We start from the raw sequence: 21,215 nt of genomic DNA on the forward strand, positions 1-21,215 counted from the left end.
GCCCAAGGCGAGGCTCTGAGCACCCCATGGGGCTCAGGCTTGCACCCCCTTGGCTCATGCCCAGCTGCATCCCTGTGGCACACAAGTGGGCAAACCAACCTGGGGTCCCTCAAAGGCAGGCCTGTTGTTGTTTTTTTTGGCACGCGTGGGGACACGTGGCAGCAAAACGTCCTGTGGTGGGCTCAACCACAGCATGGTGTGGCCTCCTTGGGGCCAAGGCTGCAGGCTCCATGGAGGTAGCCCTCTTTTTTTTTTTTTTTTCTTTTTTTTTTCCTTCCTGCAAACTGACCCAGATTTCTGCTTTGCTGACAGTCTTTTTTTTTTTGAGCATAGTGCGAAGGAGAAGCATCCCGTACTGAAATGCATGTCAACGGTCTTGTGAAACAAGCACCCCTCCCTCCCTCGGCCTTCCCCCAGCCTAACTAATAAGGTCATCCCACTGAAGGCAGCTTATAAATAGCTTTCCAAACACTAATGGAATTAGTTCTGCCCTGGACAACTTTTCCAGGGTGACACAGGTATCTAAGAAGGGCTGGCTGCTTGGCATACACAGCCACTCGCAGTGGAAATAATGTTGAAACATAAACATTTACCTGATGTCATAGCACTCGCTGCCAGCATTAAACCTGAAATGGGATTACAGCATTACTTAGTAATATAATAGAGGAGATTTACTGCAAGTAAAACAAGTGATTTTAGATGGATGTGCCTTGTAGCAGATTAGATTAGGTTAGGCTAGGTAATTACATTTAAAAATCTGCTGAAGGTTTCTTTCTGTCAGTGTATCTGAGAAAAGGGTAATTTTCATGGCTACAGAACCCTCCAGATTTTGTGGGGACAATGAACAGCTTTGTTGGGGAATAATTCAAAGGTACTTCAAGTCAGGAGGAATCTTTAACATTATGGCGATCAATGGAAAATGAGTAGGGTAGCTATAAAATCTCAGTGATGTTTTAAAATTCTTTTACTACTTAAATCATCTGTGAACTGAGCCATTGAAGCCCTCTAAAAGCAATAGCTGAATTATTAACACCTTAAAATTTGGTGTGAGATCTGCAATTTTATACTAAACAAAAAATGATTTGTTTACAAGAGTTACACCAAAATTCAGAGACAATAAGCATCGATTGTTCACTGATGTGGGGACTTCAAACCAATTAGAGTTAAGCTCCTAAACAAGAGACAGACATGAAATTATAATTTGATTATCTATGTGACTAATGAAGTTTAATTGCATCTTCAGGAAAATAATGCAGTGATATTATTTTGCAGTCATTTGGCTTGTGTCAGATAGCAGTCCTGCCATGTATTGCATTTGAAGTTGAGCCCGTTTCACATCATAAATAAAATTACACAGATTTCAAATTACACACTGAGAAAGATAAAGGTCAAATTTGATATTAATCTATCCTTTCCATCAAACAAACAAACAAAAATATGAAAAAAGCCTTTTTGTAAATGTGATAATATCCCATGGCACACTTGGTCATAAAAACACAGCTTCTCAGATGCCAGTTGCTGACATTGCTTTTAAAACACTGAGACTTTTCCATGATGTGATTAGTAAATGTGTGCTCATCTGGAGTTACAATGTACCTCAAAGGTATTCCAGCCAGGTACATTTTAGTAATGTACTTCAGTAAATACATTTTAAAATGTATTTAGCCAGGTGCATTTTCTAGTAGGACCGCAGTGATGTATCTTACAAGAAAACTTTCTGTTGGAGTGAAAAATGAAATTTCTCCTGGTGGATGTTAGGCGTTTGGGCCTCTCAGATGAAGAAGCTCCCACAAGGCCAGGAGGTGCTTTGTGTGCCTGAAAGGAGATTAGAGCCGCAGAGAACAAGGAGAGAAAAGCAGCACTTGTTAGGCTGGGTACTGGCCTTGGACCAGCTGCGGACACGTCTGAGTCACCGGGTGAACCGAGTCTGTTACTGACGGCAAAGAACTTGTATTTCAAACAGCACAGAAATATCCTGCTTTCCAACATTGATCCTGTAGTATTTCCTTTGTGAAATGTTAGTCATAATGTACCCGAATTCAAGGCTTGTTTAGAAACAACAAACGTCTGTTTGCATTGGCTTTCAGTAATTGTACCGTAAGAGAGAGGATTGGGGATTTCAACCTGCTGCTTATGGCTGGGTAACCTGGGAACCTCTCTTAGGTCTTCCAGCAGAAATAAGTATGTAATTTAAGCTAACAGGAAATGGGATTCATTTTTTTTTAAAGGCAATATAGTAGTTAAATTCACTCAGAAAGAGAATTTTATGAACCAGACCAAATCAGGACAACAGGACCTGGGAGCTAAGGAGCTGCTGTTGTGTTCAGGTTTGGTTTGGACAGTACTGTCAAGGATCCTTGAAAAATTACATTTCAGGTTTTTAAACCAAAGTCATAATAGAATTCAAACTCATGAGATTTGGGGTTTTAGTCTGCCTTTAGGAAGCCTACAACAGCGAATAAAGAATAACTCTGTACTACTTTCAGTGTTTTTAGAAGCCTTCTTTTGAATGTAAAGCTTTGACAGATGGTGACAAGAGCTCATCTTCCATCTTTCTCTCTCGGGGTCAAGCTTGATGGGGAGAAGTGGATCTGGCCTGAAAGTGCCCATCATTTTCACTCTCTTAACCCTGCCAGTTAGGCAGCACTGGGCGAGTTGCCTCTCTGGGGGCTGTGGCAGGGCAGGGAAGGCAGCGACTTACAGGCATGGAGGGGACACGAGATCAGTGCATGTCTTTCCAGGGAGTTCTCCTTCTTCAGCCCCACGAGTGGAGGCTTTTGAAGATTTTTTTAAATTTATTTATATCTATATATTTATTCATTTAAGCAATGTGTTACCCATGCAGAACAAATTGTTTCTCTTTGGCCCCTGTATTTCATACATATACACATTTTTACTTTCTCAAAACTAAACGGAAAATGTTCACACTTATACCAAAGCTAGAATAAAACAGATCTACCTTTAAGTCCCTTCTCACAGACAAAGCAGACTACTTTAGCTGATGTTAAGTTAAAGGTAGCCTGCATGGCATTGACATACAAGAACCTTTATCCCCATATTTTCTTCCTGCCATTTTTTTTTTTTTCCTCTGCAAACGTCTGCCATCCATAATCACTCTCCATACCTCATTTTTGACATCACAATCAATGAAGTGAAATAAGCTGTTACTTAATGGGTCTGACATAAAATCCATTTAAGTTAAAGGAAAAACTCTCATTGTTTCCTATCAGCTGTAGGTCAAGCCTAAAGAGAACAGAGGGAGTGGAATTCAGCCCATCATTTGTCATCCGAGAGGAAATGGTTTCCACATCCCATTTGGACTACTTAAAGATTTTAAACATATTTAGTGAAAGAAAACAAATTGATTTCTTGTCAGTGGTTAAATGGCTGGAGTTTTACTGTGATTGGATATTGTTTCATTTTCAGATTTTTAAAACAAGTTTGCCTGAATTGTATTATTTCTGATTATTGTACGTCTGATTAGAAAGCTACATTTTTTTTTTGTTCATTTTGATATTTTAGAAAAATCAAATACAGGAGCTTAAACCCTGTAAAGGGGAAGCCAGCAATACCAACGAGGAGCCTGACTGCCTGCACGGCCATGGAACACCGGCTCGTGCAGAGCCAGGCAGCCTCTGACCATGGGCTGCACCTCCTGCTGTGAGCCTGCCAGGCTTCTCACAAAGCTGCTGGCAGCCCATCAGTTTTATTTTGTGTGTGTGTGTTCCTTAAATATATTTGGAAGGGGAGAAAACATCTATCCTCAAATGCACATAATTATCTCAGGTCTCCTAGGTTATATAATTAGGGTTAGTAAAGCATGAGTCCTTTTTTCTCTTTTGCTCACAATCTTTTCTAAATGTAACTCAAATGCAAACTGAACCTGTGTTGTACTAGAGCCCAGCAAATGCCCGACACGCTGTCCCTGACATATCTCCAGTCTAAATAGCACTTGTTAGCCTTGCAAAGAGGGAGCAGAGGGGCTGGCAGGGAGATGAGCAGGGCGGTCATCTAGCTTGGGATTGCCCTAATAAGTGGAGATAAATTTCTTTCAGTGTTTTTGCAGAAATAACCCATGGAATTCAAGGACAAGAATCCAAAAGCTCTCTCTCTCGGTTGCGATATACTATAAAGAGTGAAAGGACTTCTGTTTCACAACGTCCCTTCTGGTCAATAGGAAGCTCGTGGTGTGCACCATCTAATGCCGAGATGCTGGGAATCATGGCACTTGCAAGAGATGATGACACAGAGGTGTTGAGGGGTCTGATGCTTGATTTAATTCATCTACTCGGCTAGCAAGCAGAGTGATTGCAAAACAAACATCATTGCCATTAGCAACCTGCATGGGCCTTGCCTCTACCATCCAGTTAATTTTCACCACACCCTTGTGAGAGGGTTATAAATTGTATTATCTTTGGTGAAAGGAAGTTTGCAGACAGATTCTGACCTGACTTCCCTTTCAGTTGTGGTGGATGAAAGCCTGCCGAGATCTGGTGGTGGAGCTGAGGTGGCTGAACTCGTGCTGCTGAGGCTCTGACCCATCATGTAACAGCTGGAAGGCCCAAAGGAAAAAGAAAACAAAACAAAACAAAAACACAACCACTAAGAAACCCTAATAAAAGAAACCCTAATAACAGGCAGGTTTTTAGATGCCAGCTGTACAGAGAGTAGGCAAGCAACAATCCACAAGGGCACAGAGTCCCTCGAGCTATTTTTCAAGACTGCAAATTCCTGTCCTCCAAATTCCTGTGTTTGAAGCTCAGACAGCAACATTTACAAGGAGAAGATAAGTTAGTTTAATAGACTCAAGAAATAACAGACAGTGCCTCTGCCCATGAGCTGAAATGGGGGTAACTGTGTGTACACAGCACAGCTTTTCAGAAACTGTTCCTTTGGAGCAAACCAAGGATTGGCAAACCTCAGCAGGGTTTATCTTGTTCTGCTGCACTGGACGGAACAACCTTTTTATCTGTAGCTTGAGGATGTAAAATCTCAAGGCCACATTTTTGGGAACGGAATGCAAAGCCTTGGAGAAAGGCCACGCTTCAAAATATGTTTCCTCTGTAGCTTCCCCAGCGGCCGCGACGCAGTGCTGGCAGCAGATCACAGCCCGGGAATTCCTGAGCTTTGCTTGGACCATTCCTCTCGGTTGAGGTCACACCACTCTCCGTCTCTCTGTTTGCTTTTAGCAGGATCAATTTTATAAATTACAGGGTGAGATAGAGCACCGGTGTGAGAGTGAGCCCGGGAAAGGCGCATGGCTGCCCACGGAGCGTCCCAGCTAACCGCGGTGGCAGCTGGCAGTGCCCTCGGCTGGCCCTGCTCTGCTGTTATCAGCCGTGCGTGACGCACTGCAAACAGCCTCACACTTAAAAGGAGTGTTGGTTGCCGAACTGCTACTGATTCTTTGTAATTTCACTGCAATCTTATAATGTTTTTTTACTTAAATATCGGTCTACATTATAGTCAGAAAGCTGTGAAACTCTCAGCACGCTTGGCACAGGAAAAACCTCTGCAGAGGTCTCAGTGAAAAGGAAAAAAGTTTTTAGCTGAATTTTCAAATCTGGTATTTTCAGTTCTGGTGCCATATTGCAATTTTTCAGTGAAAACCCCAATTCCAATACGTTGCCAGTAAAGCTAACTGGGATACGTTTGAACTAACTTTAATCATTTGAAGATCTTTAGAGTGCTTCAAGGAATCTCCTTTGGGGAGACATGCCTCAGCACAACTGATCCCTCTCCTCTTCTTCCAGAATTTAAGGGAGCAGACCCTTAAGGTCTGCAGATTTAAAGCCAAATTCTGGGCAGTTTCACTGACCTGTCCAGACTGAGGGATGCTCTATGGCTCTGTGGACACACTTACAAAGTAGGAGGTTAAAACAAATGCACCTTAGGCTGTGCAGTGTAATAGCTGTTCGTGCAGCTTTTAGTCATCAATAGATTGCTGTTGAAAGATGAGTGATACTTTTAAATATTCAGGTTATGAATGAAATGTTAAAAGAATGTTTCCTTTGCACTTGAGATTTTATGATATCATGCAGCCATTTCCATAATTAAATAAGTGCTCAATTCTGTCTCCTGTAAAATAGATATTAATGGGGAACTTACTAAAAACAACTGCCAGAAATGTCCCTGGACTTAAACTTCAAAAATATCAATATCAAATTACAGTGATGGTGTAAGTCTGGTGTGAAGTCACCAAATGAAATTGAGGTTAAATGGCTTTGGTTTTGAAATCAACCAAGACAGCTTGTTCCAAGTGTTATTTGTGTTGAAGCTTTCTTCCAGGCTCCAGCAGAGACCTGTGCTCCTCCACACAAAGGGTGGCTTAAAAATGAATATTTCTAAACACAGAATCCCTCCACCTACAGCACAAAGGAATCATGCCCAAGCTGCAATATCAAAGGCCTTAACATTAGGTAGTATCAGAATCAAAGTCACTCTTAGTGTTTCTGTATACGTCTGTTATGGCACAATGTTTAATGCCAAAATCAAACTGTATTTCTCCTGCAGGAAAAATGACACACCGGGCAAACTGTTCACTTTGGGAGCAGCTGTTTGACATTTCATTTGCTCTTTACTTCTCAGTTCGTGGCCTAAGCTTTTATCCAAACTGGGAGGTCTCACCAAAAGCCCTCCTGACAATCTGATCCCATCCTGGGTCGTTCGCAGAGCCATACTAATCTAACTCAGGCACTGGCTGTGCTGTTGCTTGGATGCTCACGGCTTGATCCTGGCGTGCAGATGGATGCTTGTGATAACTAGGTACAAACACAATTGTATTCGTGGCTGGGATCTAAAGGTGCCCTTTAGACTGTTGCCTCTACCCCGTGCTACGCAGCAGTAGCTGAGCTGCACGTTACACAACCTACAGAAGAGAGCCAGAGGTCTGTAACAGAAAAAAAAATAAATTGGATCGAGATTTTTGTAACAAGAGAGAGGGACCTTAAATGGAGATGTTGTTTGTAGGCATCCCTTTGCTGCTAAGGAGCAGAGAACAAATATTTGTATGACAGCCCTCACAAATCCCCTCCCCCCGACAATAACAAGCTGCCAAAAGCTGCCTCTCCACTGAACTTTGCTGCAGGTGATAAGTGTGCCTGACCCCAAAAGCAGCCGTGCACTCTGCGCTGGCTGTGGCATGGCAGGAACGAGCCGGCCCTGCTGCTCGGCTCCAGGGGCTGTCGCTCTCAAGAGCTGTGACCCAGTGCACCTTCACTCTGACTGATCAGCTCTGCTGCTCGGTGTCCCAAATCCTGCTTTTCCTGTAAGCTGAAAAAGTAAAAAACTCAACCGAGCTGTTCAGGGTGTCTGTTTGGTCTGTCACCATTTACTGCCTGCAGCTGGGATTTGATGGAGGAGGGATGGAAAGCAGCGTTATGAGAACACCAGCTCTGCCTATGGACACTGCAGCCTTAAACTCATGGAATCATCTGGGTGGGAAAAGACGTTCAAGATCATCAAGGCCAACCATCAACCTGAGTCCCATCACCTAGCCATGTCCCTTAGAGCTGTGTTTCACACGTCTCAGATACCTGCAGGGATGGGGACACCACCACTTCCCTGGGCAGCCCGTTAGAGCGCCTGACCTTAGCATCCTCCAGGACAGGTCAGCCCTCGGGAATGCATCCTGATATCTGCTGCTGCAGAGAGTTCCCAGCTTGGAGGGGGCAATGGGAGGATGTCCGTCCCTCCTCCAATGCTCACACCGATGAGGGGATGAAACTGTCCCTTTTCTTGCCAGAAATGGGCAGGGTGGTGGGGACAGCCTGTGCTGAGTCTGCCCGGGGAGCGCTGCCAGCTCAGCCCAGCCCTGACCTTACACAGCCCGGTGACTGCCGCTCCCAAGGCTTTGTCCTCAGCTCGGAGCAGGGCTTGTTGTGACGGCCGGGTAATTAATGTGCCTCGGCTCCCTGGCTGTAAAATCCCTGGGGAGACGAGGCGTGCATAATTTTACTGCACCACAGCTAGGTGAGCGTAACAGTATTCCTGCTCAGGGATGACCGTGCTGAGCTACCTGACTGTGAAACAGCTGCTTCCCTCATTTTGCATTGGCAGAGCAGGTACCCATTAACCATCCTGCTTTAACAAACAGTACCAGCTTCCCAGAGAGGCCACCGTCAGAACCTTTCAGCTGCAGCAGGCTGGTTTTTGACATGGCCAAGGAAACTGCAATCGCTTTGTGGTGCTGGGACTTCAGGCAGCATCAAAGGAGCGAGTGCTGTCCCGTGCTGCTCTGCAGGCCATGTTTGAAGCTTGTCTCTTCCATTATCAAATGGGAGCTACCACCAGTGTGGCAATGCCAGAGCTGAGAAGACCTTGGCTAATGGCAGATCCTGCTTTGTGCAGAGAAATCCCAGCCTGGTGCAGCAGCACTGAGACTCCTGTCATGATTTAGGGACCTAAGGGAATCCTTACATACGCATACACATCCCTACATACAACAACATCCACGTCTGCAAACTTCTGCTCCATCCAGTTGTTACCCTGCTTTCATAACAATTTCTGTTCTCCCCTCCTTGGCTCTCCTGGCAGCTGAACTGTCCTGCCCTGGTTTGGGGGTGCTCGTCACCTGCGTAAAGGCACTGAAGCAGCAGCAGGGAAAGGTTTACTGACACTTCTCCCATATTTCTGTACAGTTTAGCTGTGTTCTCTATGATTTATATTTTGTTCACTTCACCATCTATTTTTGATAATAAAATCTGCAAATATACATACAGAGCAAGACTGTTTTGTATCTGTATTTGACGTTGATAGAATAAATTACCTTTCCTACAGATTTTCAGTTATGTATCTGCTTCTATCATGTGCTGCACAACATCAACATGAGAAGGAAACGTTTGCCTTTACAGCCCTTTGCAAACATGGTTCTCTTCCAAGCTCTCTGCCTTGCTACTAAATAAATGTGTACACAAGATAGCGCGTGTGTGTGTGTGTTACTACAAAAGACTAGTATTTACACAACATCCAAACCTGTACAAACTCCAGTTGAAGCAGCACTTTCTAAGCCACGGGGCCATGCCCACATCACCTGCAGGACCAGAACACCCGCACGCAGCAGAGCCCAAACCTACCTTACTCCGTGGAGCCTCCGGTACCCGGAGCTGCTGTCTGCCGGCCACTTCCAGCACTGCCTCGACACTTTGTGCTCACTGAAGCCCACGACACAGCAGGAGCCTGATTTAAAGCTCAGAGGTTATTTCTAGCTTCACAGGCAGGCAGCAGCATGGGGCGGCTGGGTCAGGAGCGTGGGGTGAGGAGGGAAAGCCCTGTGCAAGTCATGGGCTGCCTTCAGCTGACTCGCACTGGACACATTGAGGGGACGGAAACGAGTGAAAAGGAGTCATCCCTCCATCTCACTGTCCCTCTTGGCACTGACTTCAGTTTCTGAAGGACTGCAGACTGGCAGCACTTCTGTGTGCCGGGTCTGACCCCACAGCAACCGTGGTTCATCCCGTGGTTCATGCAGGGAAAGAGGAAAGCACTGAAATCAGCATCTCCTGACCCTGTGGTGTTCTTACTGCCATTTGTGTGTTTTCTTCCATTTTGGTTGTATGAGCATGTTAGCTCCTGGAAGCCTTGCAAAGGTGTACGTGTATGTGCACTGAAAGGTGGCCCGTGGTTTGCCATCTAGATTTGGCTGCAGGAGTGACAGGGATGGGAGCAAAGCTTGGGGTGGTTTACACCAGTTGAAAACCTGGGCTATATGTTGCAACATACCTCTCGCAAAGTAAACATGGCCTTGCATCATAAACCTGAGGCTGGGGCCAAGAAACAGCTCAGCTGGAGAAGGCACAAAATCAGGAGAGCACAAGCCCGTTCAGGTAAGAGAGCTGTATCTAAAAACATGCCCTGACATACTCACAAGAGGAGGGTAGGTATTTCTGAAGCTGACTATTTTTTTCTTGCAACTCCCCAAGCCTCTGAGCTCATTAAAACGAAGACGCTCTAATTTCCAAGAGGGGCCAAGAGGGAAAGGTCAAGGAAGGACTGCATTGTAATGTCAGATCTCAGATCCCAGCAAGAACAGCAGCGGAGTTTTAATTAACCTGCCGTCAAATGCTAAATTACTGTGCTACTGACAGCAAGTAGGACGGCTACTGCCTTACATGCAAAAGGCAGTGAAAGAAATGACCTGATGGTTTGCTGCTTGTGTACAGGCCTGCCTTCTGCGATGCACAGGTCACTGTACAGGCCTACCAGAAATGAGACCTCAACTTGGCAAAGGCACGGCTCTGGTGACAGCAGCTGACCCTGCCCGGGTGAGGGCAGCCAGCACTGCTGTGCCCGCAGCGTTGCGCGTCCCCTCCATGTCAGGGACTTTCATCCACAGGATCCACAAAACCACCCAGAGAATGAGGCACTTTGCCAAGTACTAAAGTCTCTAAAACAAGCAAAGCAGCTGTTTTTGTTGTTGCACCAAGCCTACAGTAATGCAAGGAAGCCCAGGGAACCCAGTTCAATCTCTGCTGAGGGGTGTGCTCGGCCTCTCGGGGGGGCTCAGCTGTAAGCCCAGAGCTGCTGCTTGTCTCCTAGGGCTTTGTACTTCCTGACAGGCATCAGAGGAAGGCAGTCAGATTAGACAAATTCCAATGGAAACAAATATTTGATTTCCTTCATCCTATCTGCACTTTGAAATTGCTGCCTGGCCCAACTTTGTACCTAGCGAGTAGGAAAAGCCATGGCTTGAGGCCCTTAAGGGAAAGCAAAGGGAGGGGCTGCCTCCCAGGCTGCTGCCTGCACCTCTCAGCACAGCTGTCCTGTCTTTTAACAGTTCATTAGCTGGAGCAATTAGTGGTCATGGTGTACAAAGAGCAACATGGAGTGTGAAAACCACAAAGAAGTGCTGGACCTGGAACTAGGGTGCATATGGCAGAAGCCCTCAGGCAGCTCCTCCAGCAGCCCCATCACGTCCTGGTGCCAGCCCCATGGTCACTGTGTGGCCCCACAGGCTCGGACCTTCTCTCCCGCTCCGTGTGCACTCCAAACACATCCTGGTGGTCTGTGGGGAGACACAAAGCACACGTGGGGGCTGTGCCTGGATCCCAGAACTCAGTTTTTGGGAAGATGATGCTCAGGAGGATGACTGCTTTATGCAGCTGACTGTCAGAGCACCTGCACTGTGGCATGAACTTTTGGGAGAAGGAAGAGAGCGATTCGAGGGGCAGGGAAGGATGAGAATCAAGCTGGGGTGACTTCTGAGTTAAAGTCGAGATACCATAATACCAGGTGAAAATAGAAACACCTGCAATCTCTGTACAACAACCTGTAATTATGTGCACAAAGGCACACGTCTCCGAGCGTGTAGGTGTGTGCATGCATTATACATCAACGTGTACAACAGCCAAAGGATCTGGCAAAGTTGCTTTTCCCTCTATAATACCTTTAACTAGGAGACACACATTACAATTGTTTCATATTTTTAAATCCATGGCAAACATCCCAGTACTTTCTGCCTTCTCTTTGAAGGCCAGGACCTTCTGCTTTGCTTCCCCCTGTACCCGCTGCGGTCACCCCACTGTGACGGGGTGCAGTGCTGCTGGGCAGCCTGCATTGTAAACAGGAAAGCTGATAGTGCAGGGGTGCAATAGGGTGGCACGGGGAAGCAGTGAGCCTACTGTGCCTACGGACCCGCTGGTGACATGCGGCCACCTCACCCTGCTCTGTCCCGGGCACTGCCTGCCCCCAGTGGGGTCACCGTCAGGCACACTGGTTTTAACCCCAAAGTGTCCCTTTGAACTCAGAGCTTAGCTGAGCCCTCGTTACCTTCTGGCGGGTTATTCTGTGAGCCTGAGCTGGGCATGATCTGGCCGATGGAGCTTTATCTGCTCAGGCAGGGAAGGTGGTGCCCTGCAGGAGCAGAGCTAATCCGGCAGGGTGGTGCCGAAACAGTGAATGCCAAATTTTGCCAGGTGCAAGATGATGCGCTCAAGGGCTGAGCAGGATGTGGTGCCCAGGAAACCACCCCATGCCCACGTCACCAGCTGGGTAGCTCCGAACAGCAAAGCTGGACCTGGCCTTGACCAGGTAAGAGCAAGACTTTGTGGAGTGTATCAACAGAGAAGCGCATGGAGGGCACAGCCTGGCCTTTCATCATTTTCCTTCACCTTTTCCCTTCAGTGAGCACGCCCTCACTTCTGCTCTAAAAGATGGCAGCGATCTGGGCTCTCCAGTTTTCATGCTTTGCTCCAGGTTACCCCATGCGCTCCCCAGCACAGACAGTGCAACAGGCCCATGGCACAGCACGCCTGCTCCCTACCAGCTGTTCTACTTCAGCAAAACAGGAAACCAAGATCGTATGACATGACCGTGCTGTGAAGCTCTACCCCTTACCCCTGCAGCACACGCGCTGTAACTTTCGGGGGAAGCTTCAGCGGGTGTGCTTCAGTCCCTCTGATGCTGCAGCTTGCTTTTGCCCTCTTGCTGCAGACACATTTGCCTGTTCGTCCAGATGCAATGCACTGTTCTGGGGATCTGGGGGGTGCTCCCTACCACTGCAGGCCGACATTTAGGATGAAAACCAGGCATTCACCTTCAGCAGATGAAGTGGGAAAAGCATTTTCCTTCTGCAAAAGGGGAAGAGTGGTGAGTCCAGTTGCAGAGCCATTTCCCGTTAAGCAGCCCACAGTATTATCTTACATCCTCTTAGTGACAGTTTATCTGCTACCCCACAGAGCAGCTGGACTTTTGTAATGCTGAGAACACAAAATCCCAAGCAGAGGGAACCCTGGGGATCTGCCATGTTGCAAAGCTGGTGAGACAAAATCAGCTGGAGAGAAAGGAAAGGGAACCTTCGTCCCTCCAACACTATAAAGATATCAGCAGAAGAGGAGCACGTGTCCTCCTAGACCCAATAACCTTGCCCAGATGGTCACAAAAACAAGTAGGCTGGATGATGCCAAGCCACATTCTCCCTGGTGGTGGCTGCAAGTTCCCCCTTGCCCTAGCAGCTCCCTGACCCCTACCACAACAAGCTGGTAAAACCCCTGTCCTGCCAAGGAGTGCAACCACCAGAGTGTTTTGTAACTACCCAGCCCAGGGACGTGGTGTTAACACTTCACAGTTATTTTCTCCATGCCAGAATGAGTTAAGGTAGGAGCCTCTGCCCCGGCTTTGAATTTCCTGGCTTTCCCCATCTGCGTCACAACGCGATTCTTCCCAGCCAACCTCTTCCTCAGATGTTCAGAGTTAGCGTTGGGAGCCCAGCCAGCTCTCCTTCCCAAAACAAACACGAAGCCTCCTGATGCCAGAGATTTGCCTTCTATTCAGTACCCCAGGGACAAAGCTCTTGGCTTTACAAGCACTGCCCCGATTTTCAATTCTGCAGAGGTATATAAATAAAAATGCAGCTTTTAGAGAGCCTTGTCTGCACTGGAAAATACTTGATGGCATGTCCCTACAAGCTGCCTCTCTGCATCAACTGTAAACAGAGCCTCAATTAATTAAAGCAGTTCTTTGCCAGGTTAGCATACACTGTTTTAGCAAGGAAAATAAGGCTTATTGTCAAATTGCTTTTTCCTGGTATAATGACACCTGACTTGGAGTTTTTGCTAGTAATAAAACCACCCACCCATTATTAAACCACCCTGAAACCTAATGCCCTGAGAAATGATAAAGTACCCATTTTGATAAAAAAAAAAAAAAAAAAAAAAAAAAAGCTTTGCTTTCCCTTCAGCAGCTCTGGGTTCACATCTGCTCTGCTGCTGCTACCTGTGTGCTTTGCCTAGAGGGCCAGGAACTGCAGAGCTGCTGGTGGCTGATGAGAAGTGATTCAGTGGAAATCTTGCCACGAGCCCTGAAGATAGCAAACCACATCACCACACTGCCCCGTGCAGGCAACGAGCTGAAATCCAGAGTCATCCATTCTCTGTGCTAAGGGAAGAGCCCTCAGCCTCCAGCAAGCCAGGGCTTCCCCTTCTTTTGGAAGAGGAAGAGAAAAATACAAGACTTGTGGCAAAAATCTGCTTAGTATGCTCCTGAAAGGGGAAGAACATGCAGAGAAAGGGAAAGAAATCACGTGTAATAAATATTGCACTCCTATCACTATTAATATTCTCCATCAGGTAGTGTCTTTTTGTCAGCTGGGGAGAGTAAGAGGCAAACCCAATGAACATGGCCTGCACAGACTTTACATCACGAGCTGCTACTTTATTCGATCCACCTCTTCTGTGTGTATTGGCCTTGATCTATGAGTGCCCAGTTTCCAGCAATAAACTCGAGGCAACTCCCTGGAGCCTTGGGGCCTCTGTGGTGTCACCTGAAGGCAGGCGTGGAAGGGGTGCCAGCCTCCTGCCTCCCCTCCCTGTCTTGAGAGGTGTAGACCCAGACTGGCCTGAATTTTTACATCTATTTTATTTCAAAGTGGTGTGGTTGGGATAAGAAAAGGACATAAAAATATTACCTAATGAAATTGTATGAAAATATCAATGGTTTAGTCAACATCATTGAGACAAGTAGAGGTGGATGCTAAGCCTGGGTTCTTTGCTCATGCTGAAGTCAAGAACAGCTAAGCTCAGTGTATTTTTAGGGTAATGAAGAGCTATACTGTGGGCCCAAAGCATTTAAATACTGAAAGAGCATGAAATGTGGTGCTTCAGCAATATGTCCAAGTCTGCTGTGTGCTCTGGAACAGGCCCATGTCTAATCAGAGTAGATTAATAATTCATAATTAACAGTATCTCGATAGCACCACCCATGAAAGGAGCTCATGTTCTTCCATAAATATTAATTAAACCAACCCGATACCCCAACTGTGTAACAATGATTACTGCCATTAGCAGATGGAGGAACTCAGGCACAGTTTCGCTGCCCACACAGGGCACCCGTAGCAGTAACCCAGCCTTAGCCCGGGGTGAGGGACATGGTGCTGGGTTTGGATGCCTCGTGACAGCCACAGGCCTCCCAAACTGTCACCCTGCCTGGCATGGTGAGGTGGAAGGGCCTCGTGGAGGGGTGAACACCAAGCACTGCCATTTTGAGAGAGGAGCCAAGCAGCAGCATCTCCAAGGAGACCAGCAGGCCTCAGGAGCAGCGAGCGAGAAGGCAAAAATAGGAGCTGGGGTAGGCAGCTAGGGATGGCAGCAGGTCTGGTTTTCCTTTTTTTTTTGTATTTCTGGGATGGTTTTCTCTTGTTAAGCTAGATAGCTTTCGACTGCAAATATCAGGGTGATTTGTAAACGACTCATTTAGCTTTCCATCACCCCAGCACTGGGGAGTGATGGAGTGCCTCCTGGGCAGCAGCTGCCTGCAGACACCAGACACCCTCTCACAGCTTCCTCACGTGCACATCCTCACCCTGGCTCTGGCTGTCACTTCATCTGGCACCAAAAAGCAGTTATTTGGGGTTCAGGCTGCAGAAGTCCTCAAGGTACATCAGAGACATGCCTGCATGTGCTTGCAAGGCCCAGGCCATACAAAACAGGACAGACACAGCACAGGAAACTGGGCACCTAGGAGAGCCGAACACTTGGGCTGGAGCAGGAGCCACAAGCTAGTGCTTTGCCTTGCAGAAAGTACACAGGTAGCTATGAGATATAGTTTCTAACACACCTAGAAGATGGCATGCTGGGCTATAGGGCTGCCCTGCACCTGAAGCAGTATTGGCTCCTGGCTGGGAGGACAGCGCTTCTCATTAAACACCCACTATCAAATCTTCTACCTCTTGGTGCTCCCGTCCCAGCACCAGCACTACACCAGCTGAATAGCTGATATCACAGGGGAGGTGGGTCTGGGCAGCAAAACCCATTCTTAATCTCTTCTTGCAGCCAAGGGGTTTGTTCCTGGATGTGTTACTGGGCTTCTATACTTAGCACCATCAGAGGATGAGCATTTGCATCACAATAACAACATGCTAATAAAAAATGAGGGAAAATCTATCCCTTTCCAAATTCTAAAAACCTCACTGCATGGGAAGCAGTTCTCCCTTGTGAACGTGGGTTAGTCTGTCTGGGCTAATCCCCTATTCATATGTAGTGGCTTATTAGGGATTTAAAAAAAACACCAAAGGCTTAGACAGTATATTTACAGTGGAACAGTCTCACACAAACTCTATATTTTATTTAAGCAATAAATTTAATGATACATTTGACTTGAATTAATGTTGGAGAAATCTAGAAATCTGTTCTTTTCTTTCCTGTTACTTCTATGAAACCCTTTAATAAAGGCTTTACAGAAGCAGTAATATATAACTTTAAAAGGGCACTAATGCCAATTGAAAAAGAGCCAGACTGAATTCCTGCCTCCTGCAGAACAGCAATAAATCCTCCCACCAGCACTCAGTTCCCTTCAAACCACAGAACTGCAGCCTGTCTGAGCCCTGCCGTGACCACAGCTCACTCGAAACAAGAGCCCTGAAGGTCCTATGGCCACATTTTCCCAGATTTACAGCAGCTCCCTCACCGACTTCTCTGCTCTCCATGATTGGGGTATGTTTTGTCTTGTTTGAAACTACTGGGGATGGTTCACGGGGTGAAATTCAAGTGCAGCCCCTGCATGCCAACTCTATAGTGACCCCATAGTGAACCCCACAAACATCTGAGGAGAAATCTCATTGCAGAGGGCAGAGAGAATTCATGTGGAACAAAGCAGAAGCACGAGAGGAACATGAGCTGCCAGGGATGCCCCACAAGCCAAGGGCAGAGCTGGAAACAGAGCTGGTTTCCTAAATCATTCTCGATTCATTCAGTGCTCCCCAACTCATACTGCTTCTGAATAAGTGCTAGCACCATCTTTATCGCCATCTTACTCATGTGCAAATAACACTCTAGTTCAAAACAGTATTTCTATGCTAGATACCCAGGACTTACAACATTTCCTAATCCTCTAGGCAAAACACATGCCCACAGGGGCACAGTTATGATGAAGTGAGGCACGAATCCACAATTAGAAGAATGGCACTGGAAATGCCAGATACGGAGCATGTGCAGAGGGCTACATGGCAGGTCCATCGGCAAGGCCTGTTCTCAGGATATTTTTTAAACCAAGTGAATCCCAGCAAGGGGTGTGCCCTCAGTCCAGCACACTTTAAGGCAAATGGCTGCACTGCACAGCTGCCCACACCCATGGCACAGGACCACAAGCACTCAAGGGACAGCAGCTTCAAGGGCATTTTCCTGTGAGCTCAGCCTGGTAAATGCCCATCTGCAGGCACTAATCCTGCCCCAGCCGTAGCAGAGACCTCCATAAAGAACTAACACCATTCACGGCAACTTGGTTATTTGTGATTCTCTATACACGTCCAAGGGTTCTCTCACTGCTTTAAGTACAGCAATACTGTTCTAGTACAGGCAAAACTTTCAGAAACCCATTTATTCCCCACTGGGTAGGCAAAGTCCAGTTGCACTTTAGTCCCTCATCTTCTGGAAGGGGATTTTGCCTGCTGTTCAGAAGTCCTATCGGGAGGAAAAGGTCATCTGCTGCTTCTAGCTCCACGTTTCAGGGCAGAGTCCACCAGCTCTATCACAGCTGATAAGTTTTCTTAGAGCTAAGCGCTGTCTTCCTCAAAACTGCTCCCCTGCTCACAGCGCCCCAGGCACTGCCTGCGGCATCGCAGCCGGGCTTCCTATCTACAGCTTTAGCAAGAAAACAACCACACCAAAATCAACAGATTTGCCACTGATATTCAAGGAGTCAGGAATTTTTGGTTGATATACACAAAATATTTGCTGAGAAAATTATGCATCTGGAGAATTTCTGCTCTCTGAAGTATTTATTAATGTAGCTTTGCAGGTCTCTATCTCTGTATGCGTAACTGCTCACTCAGGCATCGTGTCAGAAGTACAGCGGCTGGGTTGTGGTACCATCGCACTATTTCCATGACCTTTGACAGAGAACTGTAGACCTTTCTGCTGGCATTGTGGCATTTTATACAACTCATGTCAATAAAGAAAATGACTGTGATAACACTGATATTTTTGATTTGTTTTGTTCCCTCCAACTCTTCTCAGGAAAGATTATTATTTCTCGTCCCTAACAGCAAGGACCCCTTATTGCTGAGGAGGCTCCTTGCATGCTAGATGATGTACTAACATGCAAAAGTGTAAAAGAGCTTACGAGCTAAAGATAAGGCAGGCAGGAGAGCCCAAGGAGTGGTAACGCTGGCCTGCCTGGGTGCCACAGACCGTAACATACCAGGAGCTCAGTCACTGCCAAGCTCTGCCAAAAGCACCAGAACCTGCAGTTAATTAAACCAAACTTTTTCAGTGCTAAATAAACAAAACAAGGCATTCAGTGTAGTTATTTCAGTACGATATGTGGCAGAGGACCATGCCACCAACGCAATTTATCAGCTGTTTCACCATGTTGTGGTTTTTACTCCAGTCCCCAGGTCTCACCTTCCTTCCAAAATGAGGTGCACCTCTGAGCCACAGAGGTGCAAAGGGCAGCTTGAAAACTAAACTCTTGAGGATGAGATCAGGTTTTGATACCCCTTCTTCCTCCCCCCAAAAAACAACCAAACACCACCATAAACAAACAAACAAACAAACAAACAAAGCATTCTGCCTGTTTCTTTTTTAATTCAGTAGAATACAAAGCTACTCTATCTCAGGATTTCTTCTGCATCACCAGGGTGCTCTGCAGCCTGACGTGTAAATCAGCATGGCCGGGGATGCAGCACAGGTTGCTGCCCAGCTGGAGCACAAACCGTACAATCCAGCTGACAGCTTTGCTCAGTCGTGGTTTGAATTTGCTGCAGTTTATTTCTGGAGGCATTTAAAATGCCTGTCTAGAAGGTGTCAGGACCGCTGCACCCAGTGAGTCATCCACTACGCCTGACGTAGGCTGGTAATAAATCTGACCCAATGCTTACTAAAGCTTTCTACAGAACTCGGCAGGTACTTCGCACAGAGATGACGTAAAACAGCGTACAGGAGAGAGAACTGCCACTGTGTGGGTCTGGTGCTATTTTTCTCTTAATAATCTTTTGTTAGGATCCGCCAGTTAAGAAGTGCCATACCCAATAACTCCAGCCATCTGCCCCAGGGGATGCAGTAACATAACATTAGGGTTCTGAAACCCTGCATTAGGATTTCAGAGAACAGATTTCAGTCTTCTGCACTTGGGTAGAACAAACCAGCTTACATCATGAATTTTCTCTATCCAAATTAGTGTCATATCTATCTGTATATATATACATGTATGTACAGACACACACACAAACATATATATGTAAAAAAAGGTAGCTTGGCCATCAGTAGCAGAGTGCAGCAGGGACCAACGGGGCCAGCAGCTGCCCAGCACCCCAGTGGGGTTCCAGCCTGGGCCAGAGGTGCAGCAGGACCCAGCTGGCTCTGAGGCAGCTCGGAGCATCCGCACAGCGCTGCAGCCACTCCAGTGGCTCCAAGCTCAGCATCCCTGTTGTCTGCCCCTTTGTGCTTCACCTCCAGGACAAAGAAAACATTTCTCTTTCTTGTGGGAGACAGTAACTTCAGGGCCAAGAGGGAGAAAAGCAGCAAGATGTAGAAGAAATTAGTTGGCCAAAGGCCCTTAGCTTGTAGCTCCTAAATTATGGGAAGAACAACAGAAGCCAATGCAGATTTACTGGTGGTACAACACCAGCCTTCTTGTGGTCCAGAGACACCCAGCTGAAGAGGGGCACAGCCAGAGGAAGGCTTGGAGGTGAGAGGGATGCATGGAAACATACACGGAGAGCTGGGATGTGGCCGCATCACTGCAGGGCCTGTTTCAGTGGGGAGGATGGCGGCAGTGACTGATTCCTATGGCATTACTGGTAAATCTACCCCGGTTCACACTTTCCTTGGGGAAGGAGGCATTGTACCAGGCTTTGTCAGGAAGTATTTTATGTCCTGTTACGTTCTTGTGGGTCTCACTGTGGCAAGGGGCTGATGTGTGCTGCGCACGGGGCTGAGTGCTGGGACAGGCTGGCGCTGCCCTTGGGGAGCTGACAACAGCACTGGAAGTATTGAATTCTGATGGGAGCAGCAGCTGGCTGCTATCAGAAAGGCACTATCTCTAACCTTTTGAAATCCTTGAGCATTTATTTTCTCACTGGAGAGATGAACAGCCTGCCAAGGTCATTTGCACTTGGAAGATGTGCAGAGGCTGCAGGGCAGTGCAGCTCAGCCCATCGGGGCCGGGATGCTTTGCACAACACTATTCCTGCAAAAATAATGACACCAAACATGACCCGCAGCTACACCAAAGGCCCTTCTCCAGTGCCGGAGCAGGTAACGCATCACTGCCTCCAGCTACCAGCAGGCTGTGAGGCAGCACCAGCATAAATGGAAATTAGTCTCGTTATGGATGACAGGCAGCAGCGCAAGCCTGTATCAGCACAGGATACAGCCGAACACAAAACAACCCCCTTGACAGTGGCACCGTAGCAAATAAATCGGCATCTCGACTTACCTTGTGAACGGGTTATCCTTCTGCAAACGGAGAGTAAACATAGCAGACGAGGCAGGCTGATCGGCAGGAGCTGGAGCGCAGGGCAGGTCCCTTCACACAACAGTAGTCCTTTTCCCTGGCAGGTCGGGGGCGTTCTCGTAGGCAGAGACGAGCCCCTTTGCCCAGCGGGTGCCTGGGGAGCCCTGCTGCATCACCACCAGCCGGATGGGAGGCTGGCTGTTCGCAGGGACTTCGGGAGCATATTCCTTGCTGGGATCCTTCCCCCTGCAGTCATAGAGCACGCAGGAGATCAGGAAAACCAGGAGCAAAATAACATAGCTAGCTACCAGAATGATGAGATTCAAGGTAACAGGGTCAATCTCCAAATAAAACTCCATTTGATCCCATGCTATGGAGTGCAAACCCGGACAGCGAAGTTTCATATGCACGAGTGAGCGAGCACTAACTGATCAGAATAGATGTATTGGCTTTGCGGTAAAAATACATTAATCCTCAGGTCTCCTGTAGCAATGGATTTCCCCGAACTGGATGATTAAAGCAGCTCAGTTTAATAACTTAAGCTCCTTCTTTTAATGCCACGTTGCCTACAGTGGCAGAAGCTAAATTTGAATGCTATATTGACAGCAAAACATCCCCTTTGCTCAGGGTCTCTACCTTTCCTTGACAGGCAGGCACCAAACTGGGCTTCCTCTAAGGGCATTTTGCAAACGCTCCCCCCTAAAGGTGGGTTTGGGCCCCAGATCAAGTCACTGTAGCTGTGGGCTGAATAAAACCAAGCCATTCACTAGTAAATGAGTACAGAGATAAAACAGGGAGAGAATCATCTGCAAGGTAACTTTTCTCAGTGT

At 47.1% G+C, this 21,215-nt stretch overlaps 1 protein-coding gene across 1 annotated transcript; it reads right to left on the reverse strand.

Annotated features, from left to right (window-relative positions):
- Positions 1-4,531: 4,531 nt before the first annotated feature.
- Positions 4,532-20,759, reverse strand: SMIM36 (small integral membrane protein 36). Its single transcript, XM_082775093.1, has 2 exons — positions 20,368-20,759; positions 4,532-4,552 (listed from the first exon to the last, which is right to left on the reverse strand). Exon 1 carries the CDS (start codon positions 20,742-20,744, stop codon positions 20,460-20,462), a length of 285 nt encoding a protein of 94 aa, XP_082631219.1. The 5' UTR covers positions 20,745-20,759; the 3' UTR covers positions 4,532-4,552; positions 20,368-20,459.
- Positions 20,760-21,215: the final 456 nt, after the last annotated feature.

The sequence above is a fragment of the Aythya marila genome (assembly GCF_965140915.1).
Source record: "Aythya marila genome assembly, chromosome: 18".
Lineage (NCBI taxonomy): Eukaryota > Metazoa > Chordata > Aves > Anseriformes > Anatidae > Aythya > Aythya marila.

Bases quoted from the DNA above. Each gene is read 5' to 3' on its own strand.
- SMIM36 (XM_082775093.1), bottom strand. From the start codon at position 20,744: ATGGAGTTTTATTTGGAGATTGACCCTGTTACCTTGAATCTCATCATT.